The sequence below is a fragment of the Acanthopagrus latus genome, chromosome 9 (assembly GCF_904848185.1).
Source record: "Acanthopagrus latus isolate v.2019 chromosome 9, fAcaLat1.1, whole genome shotgun sequence".
NCBI lineage: Eukaryota > Metazoa > Chordata > Actinopteri > Spariformes > Sparidae > Acanthopagrus > Acanthopagrus latus.
Window position 1 is genome coordinate 30,310,381 of NC_051047.1, and position 12,176 is coordinate 30,322,556.

The 12,176-nt window shown below is 45.7% G+C and overlaps 1 protein-coding gene across 7 annotated transcripts in view; it reads right to left on the bottom strand.

Moving 5' to 3' along the window:
- Nucleotides 1-462: 462 nt before the first annotated feature.
- LOC119025718 (abl interactor 2-like) overlaps nucleotides 463-12,176 on the bottom strand; it is a 34,847-nt gene continuing 23,133 nt past the window's right edge. For 2 of the 7 annotated variants that reach the window (XM_037109592.1, XM_037109593.1), the window contains 7 exons: nucleotides 8,178-8,330; nucleotides 6,586-6,710; nucleotides 6,128-6,448; nucleotides 4,639-4,806; nucleotides 4,257-4,337; nucleotides 3,997-4,179; nucleotides 463-3,837 (listed from right to left, as the gene is read on the bottom strand). In XM_037109592.1, the coding sequence (XP_036965487.1) occupies nucleotides 3,662-3,837; nucleotides 3,997-4,179; nucleotides 4,257-4,337; nucleotides 4,639-4,806; nucleotides 6,128-6,448; nucleotides 6,586-6,710; nucleotides 8,178-8,330 (1,207 nt within the window). In that variant the 3' untranslated portion in view covers nucleotides 463-3,661. Of the gene's footprint in view, nucleotides 3,838-3,996; nucleotides 4,180-4,256; nucleotides 4,338-4,638; nucleotides 4,877-6,127; nucleotides 6,449-6,585; nucleotides 6,711-8,177; nucleotides 8,331-12,176 lie in introns of those variants that run through there. The other 5 variants (XM_037109595.1, XM_037109596.1, XM_037109598.1 and 2 more) reach the window with 3 other exon arrangements.

Below are 12,176 nucleotides of genomic sequence, written 5' to 3' on the forward strand. Positions count from 1 at the left end.
GTCAGAAATGTCTCATTAAACTTCACTACATTTTCACTTCTTATATTGGCAGATATTTTCATTTATTACTTGCAGGAAACACGTTGTACTCCTTGTTTATTGAGTCATTTTTGAAGTGGCATTTCTCCAGTAAATGAAGTACATGTAGGTTAACAGTGTCAGCGAGGTGAAACAGTTTTTCCAGCCCACAATCTAATAAATATTTTTTTTAAACACTTCCTGTTCTGTCAGATTTAACATTATCACAAAAAAAGCCTGTTTTGTGTGTGAAGGATATTGTCGTGGTATCATAGAGTTATCGAGGATCACCTTTTATTAGTTTTGTATCAGAGTTTAAACTTCTGATGTCATCACAACCTCACTTTAAAAGACTGATCAGATGTGTTGACACTCATCAACTAAACTTCCCATGAGGCTTTGAGAGAGTGCTGTGAGTTGAAATAAGAGCCAATAACAAAGACACACTGTTAAAACATTTACTTTCACTTGTTTCTTTCTTACAAAAGAGCGATGTGCTTTGAGTTTTGTTCCACTTTGGAGGCAGAGAGTCTCTCCAGACGTCACGTTCTGCCAGGAATGACCTGCAGCTGGTCAGCTGAGAGGAAGTCTGACTGAGCTTCACATGTTGACGCTTCAGTCACAATAAAGGTGGAATTAAAAACTCAAAGAACTAAAAAATCACATTTTCTGATTAGTTACAACCTGAACTCCCCGTACTGCTGAAGAGAAGCAGGAGGTTTCACATGAGATCTCTTGGACTTCAATATGTTTGTGCACAACGCCAAGTTTCAGAAACAGACTCTGATCTTTAAACGTGTCTGCAGGGAGAAAGATGAAGAAGGTTCCTGGTAAAATCAGCCTGAGAGAAGCCGTTTGTCCCGTTCACAGATCATCTCACTGTTTAAAGGGACACTGCTGGCAGGACAAAGACCAGAGTGTGCCAACATTTACAGACTCGGACTTGAAACCTCAGAGTCACACTGATGATCCACACTTCATCAAAAGTTCACAGATTCAGATCAACGACTGAGCCAATCAGAGTGCTGTAGCTGGGAGTCAGAATGATCTTCTTGTTTCAGACTCAGACGAGTGGATGGGATCTCCACTCGTCGTTAATGAGTCACCTTACAGAAATAACTCTTATTAATTAACAATTCTCTTTAATAAAAGTGTCAAATGTAAAGTGGACCGCTCTCAGCATCAGATCAAAACCAGCTCTTCATGATTAAACATCAGTTGTTGAAGGTTGTTTACGAGAAAAAACTGTTTCATGACATGTGAGTAAAACTTCTGTCACACTCTGGTTTTTGTGTAAATATCACTGCAAACAAGGAAACACTGTTCTCAGGTCCAAAATCACAACAAGAGTCCACACACACACACACACACACACACACACACACACACACACACACACACACACACACACACACAGTACAACACCTGGATATATGGCACAGATATCATCCATCTGTCTGAGTGTCAGTCTGGAGTCTTTTAAAGGGCTATTACAACAGAAACAGCTCCAGCTGACAGACAGAAGGAAAGAAATGCAAGTTGGTGAAAATATCATAAAAATATAAGTACAGAATATGAACACTGAATACACTGTCATTTATATATCAGGCATGCAGGCAGACACACTGTAAACTTTAACACTGGCAACAAGTCCAAAGACTCCAGCCGGTGGCTCGGCTCGGTCCACTTCACTACACTACAGGACAGACTGAGGCAGAGACCCCACGAGGACTGAACAGAGATGAGACCGTCTCAGTTTACTGCTGAACACGTCACCTCATCTGCTCTGATCCTCGTCGTCCTCATCAAACTGAACGCAGGATCAGTGACATGTACATGTCCACTGTGCTAGCTTAGCTTGTTAGCATATGAGCAGTGATGGGACTGATGTGAATGTCTTCAGTTCAGCAGGTTTGGTCATCAACACAGTTCTAAAGCAGCCCTGTGGAGTTTTCTTGAAAACAGAACAGTTCTGTTCAGTGTTTCTCATCAGAACACAATAAAATCTGAGCAGATAAACTACGTCTGTGTTCATTAGCTGGCAGACTGTTGGAGACAGTGGATCGGTGAATAAGCAGCTATGTGTCGTTGTGCAACAAAGATGCACATAAACATATTGATCCTTAGAGTAACCGGTGGTGAAAAACTCCACAGGCAGCTTGAACAGAATTACAAACAACAGCGTGAGTCTGAGACTGAGCCATCAGCAGGAGGCCTCACGTTGAACCGTCAGAAAACTAAACTGCTGGAGTTGGACATTAAACACTGATGTCTGTTAGCTGAACTCTGGGACACCAGTGAGTGTTGAAATCATCTGTTGTCTTCAGTCCTCGTGGTGAAACTCTTCAGCTCCACTAAACTATCTCAAAACAGACTCACATTACACAGTTCACCTCAGAGGAAACTGCTGATGAAGATTTATGGCACAACAACAGGACGACGTCACTTCATCAACTAATAAAAACTTCACTTTCCTTCACCTCCACTGAGTCTCACAGTTACTGTAGACGTAGTCTGAAGAGTGGGAAGCCTTCAGCACTCTTAGTCTTTATTCCTTCTTTAAATCTCTTTGTCACTTCATACACAGAGGAGATGAAGATAAGGCTCCAGAACAAGTAGGAAGGTCGAGGGTATTTAAGGCAAAGGTCAAAGGTCATGTGCGGAGGAGGAAGGTCAGGTAAAAAAAAAATTAAATTAAAAAAAATATCTGAAGTGGTACCTTCAGAGTGTAGTGGTCAGTTTGGTCACAAGTTAAAACATCTGACAAGCTGCAGCTAACAGAAGACGGCTGGACTGATGACACTGACAGAAGAGATCACTGAGAAGATTCAGTCGTCAGTAATCACTACTGTGAAATCAGATTCTCCTCCAGAGGGTTCAGAGTGGACACACAGCTTCTGTCAGTCGCTTCAATGAAGATGATAAAAATCATTAGTGTTGATTTCATCTCAGATCCGGCGTCAGCTTCATCACATCATCATCATCACACACGCACACACACACACACACACACACATACACACAACCCTACTTGTGTAGGTGACTGGTGAATTATGATGCTCACATTAAAGGTGGGACATTAATAAAACTGATGAATCCATCTTTATAAAGAAGAATGTGAAAGTGAGCTCATTTTGATTCTTGTCTTGATTCTTGAAACAGTCACGACTGTTTCCTCTGGACTCACACATGATGACACTGAAGACTATCTCAACGAACAAATGAAGGGAAATCCAACCATGAGAGGCACAGAGAGAACACACTTTAGTGTACAAGTGATTGTGTTTTCTTCAGAGGAACCTGATGTGAGGATGAAAAGTGCTGACGTTTAGGTGACTGAAGAGAAATCTGAAGAAAAACTGAATTTAAAATGTGTCCTGTCTGTAACGTCATGACGACGTCTGAACCTCCTCTCAGTCCAACAAATACACAACTTACTGCGTCTAAATGCAAGGCATTATGGGTAAAATAAACAAGAAGTGATGCTCACACTCACTCACAGATCTGTCCAACAAACTACACAATACAACATTAGTGACTTCTGTTCTCAGGCACTCTCCTGGCCTGTGATTGGTTAGTATGAATCTTAAACAGACGTGGACCCAGTCGTCTGTTCCCTCCTGGTCCAGACTCTGTCCCGGTGTCAGTCGGCGTAGTGCATGATGGACTCAACGTAGTTCCCGGGGAACAGTCCGGTGGTGGCGCTCATCACTCCCTCGTACCAGCCGTCCTCGTTCTTCTTGATTACATAGATGATGGCTCCCTCCTGGAACGACAGCTCGTCCTCTTTGTCTGCAGTGTAGTCGTAGATGGCCACCACTGGGGGGCGACAGATGCACAGTAATATTAACAGTAATCTGAGTAGATCAGAGAACTTCTTCCACCACGGCTGATGACCACAGATAACCTGCTGCTCCGTCAGACAGCTTGTTGTTGGTCAGTCAACTTTTTTGACACTGTTGTATCTCCGTAGCTCACCTTTCTCCAGGTAGTTCCTGGGGGCCCACGGGGGGTCTTCTTCAGCGTATGGGTCATTGTACTCCACCACCGCTGAGTCCTCCTCCTCATGTCCATCCTCCACGGGCTGAGGGGATGACACATGCTCCTCGGGCCCTGATTGGTTCTCAGCAGGTGGTTGAAGAGGAGGAGGGACATCTGAGACTGGCGGGGAAAGATTCTCCAATCAGAAACACTCTCACACACAAAGATGTTGATTAAAAACTGTCTGTTTGACTCACTGGACTCCTGAACACGAGCGACGAAGCCCATCAGAGGAAGCTGAGGACTGAACTGGAGGAGGGAGGGAGGAGGGGGGGAGGCTGACAACACACACACACACACACACACACACACACACACACACACACAAACACACATCCATTTTAATGACACTGATGATCAGAATGAGATCTTAATCTGATGAAAAGTCAAAGATCACTACAATAAATCAGCTGATTGTTGGATATATTGAAAATGAATCCGTTTATAAAACCTTACAGCTACATTATTTACAGACGTGCAGCTGAACAACTTGTCAACTTTTAACAACAAACCATCAACACAGATGAACAGCGCTCTCATGTGGACCACCACCCTCCAGCAGGTGGTGCTGTTTCCTACCTGGGCTCTGATTGAAGTAGGGACCTCCATTGACCTGGTTGTTCTGTGTGATGATTGGCTGACCAGTCACAGAGGGGGGGCGGCGGTAGGGCAAGGATCCCCCAACCTGGGGAGTCTGCTGTCGAGGCTGAGGACGGTTCATACTGTAGAACTGAGGGACGATGGGACCTGAGACGGCACAGAGGAGCCAGGTCGGACATCATGTTAGTGGACCGGTTCTGGACCTGAGACCAGTTCACTACAACCGGACACATTTAATGAAGAAGATTAAAAGTGAAAGAAAAAGACTGAATGTTCTCAGAGTTTATCTGACAGTGGCACACTGAAATACTACAGCTGCACCATTCAGTCTCTGTAAGGATGGAGGACAGAGATGGAGGTGGCAGAGGTGATGGATGTTAGAGATGGAGGTGACAGAGGTGATGGATGGTAGAGATGGAGGTGGCAGAGGTGATGGATGGTAGAGATGGAGGTGACAGAGGTGATGGATGGTAGAGATGGAGGTGGCAGAGGTGATGGATGGTAGAGATGGAGGTGACAGAGGTGATGGATGGTAGAGATGGAGGTGGCAGAGGTGATGGATGGTAGAGATGGAGGTGGCAGAGGTGATGGATGGTAGAGATGGAGGTGGTAGAGGTGATGGATGGTAGAGATGGAGGTGGCAGAGGTGATGGATGGTAGAGACGGAGGTGACAGAGGTGATGGATGGTAGAGAAGGAGGTGACAGAGGTGATGGATGGTAGAGATGGAGGTGACAGAGGTGATGGATGGTAGAGATGGAGGTGGCAGAGGTGATGGATGGTAGAGATGGAGGTGACAGAGGTGATGGATGGTAGAGATGGAGGTGGCAGAGGTGATGGATGTTAGAGATGGAGGTGGTAGAGGTGATGGATGGTAAAGATGGAGGTGACAGAGGTGATGGATGGTAGAGAAGGAGGTGACAGAGGTGATGGATGGTAGAGAAGGAGGTGACAGAGGTGATGGATGGTAGAGATGGAGGTGACAGAGGTGATGGATGGTAGAGACGGAGGTGACAGAGGTGATGGATGGTAGAGAAGGAGGTGACAGAGGTGATGGATGGTAGAGAAGGAGGTGACAGAGGTGATGGATGGTAGAGATGGAGGTGACAGAGGTGATGGATGGTAGAGATGGAGGTGGCAGAGGTGATGGATGGTAGAGATGGAGGTGACAGAGGTGATGGATGGTAGAGAAGGAGGTGACAGAGGTGATGGATGGTAGAGAAGGAGGTGACAGAGGTGATGGATGGTAGAGAAGGAGGTGACAGAGGTGATGGATGGTAGAGACGGAGGTGACAGAGGTGATGGATGGTAGAGACGGAGGTGACAGAGGTGATGGATGGTAGAGAAGGAGGTGACAGAGGTGATGGATGGTAGAGATGGAGGTGACAGAGTGGAGGACAAAGATGGAAGAGACAGATGGAGGCATTGGAGGTTAGAGATGGAGGTGATTGGCTGTTGGAGGAACTCACCTTCAGCAGGTGATGAGGAAGAGGAGGAGGAGGAGAGTGGGGGAGGAGGTGCAAAAGAAAGGGAAGGAGAAGCTTCACCAAGCGAAACACCTGACTGGATGTCAGCGGAGCTGGGGGCGGGGTTAGAGGTTGTGGGTGTGGTGGTGGGTACGTTTGATTGCAGAGATGAGTCAGCAGGTTTGGAGGGGGAGTGAGGCTGAAAGGGTGCGTTTGGTTGTGTTAAAGTAGTGGTGGAGGAGGACGAGGAGAAGGAGGAGGGAGTGGGAGAGGGAGAAGGGGAGGAGTTAGGAGCAGTGGAGGAGGACCCAGCCGTTGGAGAGACTTCAAGGAAACAAGGAAGGAAATAAGGAAAAAAGGAAAGAAGGAAAGTTCAGGAGGTAGTATGGAAACTACAGGTTCATAATTATCTCAGTGAAGAGGTGTGTGTGTGTGTGTGTGTGTGTGTGTTTGCGTGGTACCTGGGAAGGTGGAGGGTGGCGAGGGTGTTGGCACGGCGATGGGAACACCCACACTGTTGCTGCCACTGTTCTCCCTGCTGCTGCTGCGACTACTGCTGCTGGGGTGACTGCCTCCACTACTGCCACTGCGCGCACACACACACACACACACACACACACACACACACACACACCCCAGTTACAAATTAAAGTATACACATTTTTTCACAGAATGATTTTTTTGCCCTTTATGCTTTTTGTAAACAACGTGAGGACCGACGAGCAGGAAATGAGGACAGAGGGACAGACAGGAAGTCAGCTTCCTGTAGAGGCCCTTCAGAGTAAAAGCAGAGCGAGTTGGTTAGTGATGTTGGCACAGAAGCAATGAAACAATGACAAACTACAGACGCTGAATCTGATTGGCTGAAAGCTGCAGGCGCAGACAGAGGTGGTGACTGGATGAGAAAGATTCTACACCTGTCCCGTAGCAGAGCTGTGATTGGATGGCTGAGATGATGTAATATTGTTCATTCATGTTCAGATCCCAAACTCATTGAGTTTGTTATCAGACTGAGCTGCAGCAGATGCTCATTAAACTTTTGAAACACTGTCAATTGTTGGTTAACATTTCAACAATTTCATATTTGCCATCTTTTTCATCCAGAGCACCGACCAGCCCGAACAGGCAGAGGAACAGCAGCTGCAGACTGAGGAGGAGTCAGGGAGGAAGTTAGTGGATGCTGTGAGCATGAGAGTCCTCTGTGTTCAACCAGCTGTGGTGAGACATTAAAACATCTGGACGCTAATACAAATACACACTGAACTTCTTCTCAGACAAACTAACATCTGGTCCATCAGAGGTTAATAGAAAAATGCTTCAAGTATTGAATCTGATTGGAAGAATGAATCAGTGTTTCATTGATCAGTGCTGGATGAATCACAGAGGAAACAGTCAGAGCAGAAGGACGTGATGAGGAAACGTGACAACTCAGAGCAAAGATTTACAGACAGATTAACTAAACTCAGTCTACTTAAACATTTACAAGAACTTCCAGTCTGTATGCTAATGCTAGGCTAACTGTCTTCAGCTTCATGTTTAAATGCACAAACGTGAGAGAGGCAACTAACACCTGGACTCATCTCAAAGACTCTCTACATCATTAAATGATTCATTTCTGTAAAGTACTGAACACATTGAACATGAGCAAAGAGTGTCTTCCTGTCACAAGGCAAATGTTCAGTCAGTTTGTGGAATCATTTAGATCAGAAACACAGAGAACGGAAGCATGAAGTAAAGCTGACAGGACGAGTCTGTTCTGCGGTTCGTTCAAACTGTATCTTCAACACATCCATCAGTCTGGAGGACATTCATCTGATCAGCGGCCATGACACGTCATCATTAACGTCATGTTTGTCATTTAGAACCCTGCAGTCCAACCACACATATGGATGTGTTGAACATCAGCCTCTCTGTAAACTCTACAGAGGAACACACACACGTAACACACGTAACATACATGTAACATGTATATAAGGTATGTCTGTGCTCTGTGAGAGCAGATGGTGAAGCTCTCGCTGTGGCAGCCATGATTACACGCCACCGACCCGGCTACCTGTATGTTCGGGGGCGATGGTTCAGGGTAGCGGTGCGGGCCGGACTGGGAAGCTGTCCTGTGGCCATATTGTTTCTGGTGGGGCTGGACACGTAATCGTTTGGTACCACTGGGGGGCGCACCGGCTCCAGTGTCCTGTAGGGGGAGTTCTTCCTGTACAGGCATGAGGTGAGGGGGGAGACAGGGTTAATGTGGGGGAGGAGGAGGAGGCTTATCTCTGATGATGGAGTCAGACACCAGCGTGCAGTAGGAGGAGCACTTCCTGTACACAACATTCAGAACCTGGAAACAGAACATGTTGAATTAAACTGTTGGAGCAGGTTTGTCTCACGGCTGGTTTCTGCCTCCCCTCACAACACACTGGAGGAGAGAAGGGTTCAACTTTTTACATCCAAATCTCATTATGAACAGCTCACCGAGTGTGTATGTTACATTCAGACACACACATACACACAAGAGTAAATACATGCTGACAGTGCCAACATGGGAGTTGAGCCGAAGATGGTTTGAATGTTGCTTGGCTGCAAGGCGGCAGAGGCGCACAGTTCAGGTCGAGCAGAACTGGACGAACTTGGACCAGGAACTGGTGACAAAGCGTACAGAAGTGTGTGACAGCGTGATGTCACTGGAGACCTTCAGAAGCTACCTGTGTGACAGCAGCACTTTCACACCAGGTGTGTCCAGGTTGAGGGTCCTGCAGAGCGTTCACTGCACTTCAGAGTCATTATGAGGCTTTTACCAGCTGAATTCTGGTCATTCAACCAACACTTTCCTAGAACTTCCGGAACTGGTGCAGTGTGCAGAGATAAATTCTGACCAGGCTGTTGACAAAACGCCTCTTATGTTCCAGGATACTTGAGACAGCAGAAGAACACACGGAGCTGACTGAGAATCTAACCCTGATTTCAAGAAACATTCAAAGTGATGTATTTAATCACCATGACCTGGATGACTGACAACCTTCATCAACATAAATGAACATGTTCAGTCATTTATTACAGTGACTGTGGGGGGAGGAGCCACAGGAGGGCGCTGAAACTCAGACTGTCACAAGCGTCTTCTCACATTACCTGTCAGTTTTATGGAGCATTATTAGAATAAAATAGTCACGATTTTAAGGTAGCACAGAACATAAATAAAGCGTCATGATTAAAATGTAATGACACATTATTCCTACATTACATTTGGGTCACGTTTGTTCTGCTGTGCAGAGACACAAACACAAATCTGTTCCAGTCATGTTTAAAGGTCAGTGTGTATTTTTGGAGAATTAAAGTCCTCCAGCATCACCAAACTAAAACAAAACTGTAGGAGAAGAATGAGTGAAAGAGCAAGCATAAAGACACAAACACCACCATGGTACCACACACAGACACACACACACACACACACAACTCAGTAAACAATGATTCAAACACAAAAACAAGAACAGAATGTGAAGTCTGTGTGTGTGTGTGATGACAGAAGGACTTGGCGTGTGTTGCAGCACGATGTCGACCTACTGCTGTGTGTGTGTTCTTTGTCTCAGTGTGAACATTAGTGTGTGTGTGTTGATGGAGGACAGACGGCTGCTGAGCTGCTACTGTTGTTCCTCCTCCTCCTCCTCCTCCTCCTCCTCCTCCTCCAGCTCGTACTGCAGCTCGTCCTACATGCTAACAGTCGTGTTAATTAAAACTGAGTGTGTAGAGACAGCTGGCTGATCAGCAGGATATAAAGAGTAAACAGGAAGAACACCACCTGTTGGTGCAGCACCACCTGCACAGTGAACATTTGCAATAACAGTTATTGTGTATTTTTGTGTTTTCCCTGCTGCTTTGGATCAAAGCACACATGAACTCATTCTGAGTATTGTCCTGTAATAATGCTTTATTGTCCAACAGGTGGATTCTTAAAGGTGCAATAAGTAAGAACAGGAGTTGAGAAATAATAGTCATAGACATTATGACTTTTGTATATTGTTAAAGACATATCTACTGAAGTTAACATGCTAACCAGCTAGCACTAGCATTAAAACATCTAAAAATATGAATATGTTTTTGGATTTTTCATTTAAAAAAAGTGATAAAATAAAGGCTGTGGCTGCCATGCAAGGTGCCGACCAGCACATCAAGAGAAGGTTTGGGTTCAGTATCTTGCTCAAGGACACTTTGACATGCAGTCAGGGTGAGCCGGGATTCGAACCAGCAACCTTCCAATTATGAGACGACTTGCTCTACATCCTGAGCAACAGCCTACGTATCCAATAATCAAGCTGAGCTAAGCTAAGCTGCTGCTGACTGTGGCTTCATGAGTACTGACAGACATGACAGACATGAGGCTGAACCCAGCAGCCGTGTGTCCGGCCACACAGCCGGACACACAGCTTTTTTTTACATATTAACTAAATTAAACAAGTGAAAAATGAATGAATGAATAATTCTAGACAAGATGATTCTGATTTCATGATCACTATACCTGCCTACAACTGCTGTGTCTGCCAGCATTTGAGTCATGCACATAAACTAGACACATCGCACTCAGAGACACTGCATCAAGTTTGATGAAATGATGAAGGAAACGATGTGTGTGTCTGCAGGACGACAAGTTTGCCCTGGTGTGGACCACTTGGGACCGGTTCATCCAGAACACAAAGGCCCGCTGGAAGTTCACCCAATATATGGGGAATAAGCCCGATAAATTCAGCATCAAATTGTGGTTGGCTGCAGATTCCAAATACATGCTGAACGGGTCTCTGTATCTGGGGAAGGAGGAGACATGGAGCGCAAGTTGGCTCGTGGGAGAGAGTGTGGTGCTGAGACGGGCGGAACCATTCCTGGGGAAGGGAAGAAACATCACCACAGACAATTTCTTCACACCCCTAAAACCTGCCACTGCCTTACAGGTAAAGAAGATTAGCCTGGTTGGCACCATAGGCAAACGAAAACAGGAGTTACCGCCCTCCGTGAAACAGCATGCAGAGCTGTTCAACACAAAGGTGCTGAAGTGAGGCGACTCCGACTTTAACTCACTGAGCGTTTGTGATGAAAATAAATCACCGCAACCGGCAGCCCTTCCGTCCGAGACTTCAGGGAACTTTCCCCCAGAAAACAGCCGCCGTCCCCGCGAGTGAGGGAGTCAGACAGTGTCCTGTTTACTGGTGATCATGTAATTACGTACTTAAGCGTGAAAAACGTAACTTTGTCACTTTCCAGGATGTTTGGTGGGTCAGTATCTCAATCACTACACATCATAACAGCATCCATATGGTTATAAACTGTCATGGGTTTAGATTGACAGGGGGGACACCTGGGAAACACAGACGTCATCATCATGATGTGTACCGTCACGCCTCTTTAGGAGCTGCAGCGCCGGCTTTCTGTGTGAATTACACGGCAGTATGGCAGACATGCTTCGCTCTATGTAAATAACCATCAGCAGAGAATTGGCAAACCACCGCTCTGGAGATAATGTGGAGACGCTGTGTTAAAAGGTCTAGTGAAATGTCTCCCATTAAGATACATTCATCTAGGTGGATTTAAGAAGTCAAGGATATTGGGAGTGTTTACGATGTTCAATCAAGCACATACCTCCCTATGTGCTAGCTCTAGCTGGGCTTAAGTTGTAAACTAAAGTTAGCTGACTGAGGTGGACATTAGCACTAGCTACATGAAAACGTAGCTGAAGCTTTACCACATCTCCTCAGATGGATTATTTCTCATTTCACACCTGAAAGCATTGATAGTTTATTTGTCACACCGCGGTGAGGTTGTCTTGTCTTGGAATCTGTCTCGTGAATTTCATGTTTTATTTTGAAAATAACTCTCCTCTCGTTTCAGGTCACTTGCCCTTCCTCTTGTGTCCCCGGTCTGACGTCATCCCTAATTCCTGATTGTTTCCACCTGTGCTCCCCTTCCTCATGTGTATAAAGTCTTTGTCTTCCCCTGTCTGCGTCGCCAAAGTATTTTGTCTTCATGTCGTGTACCAAAGCCCTTGAATCCACAGTGTTGATCCTCGTATTTG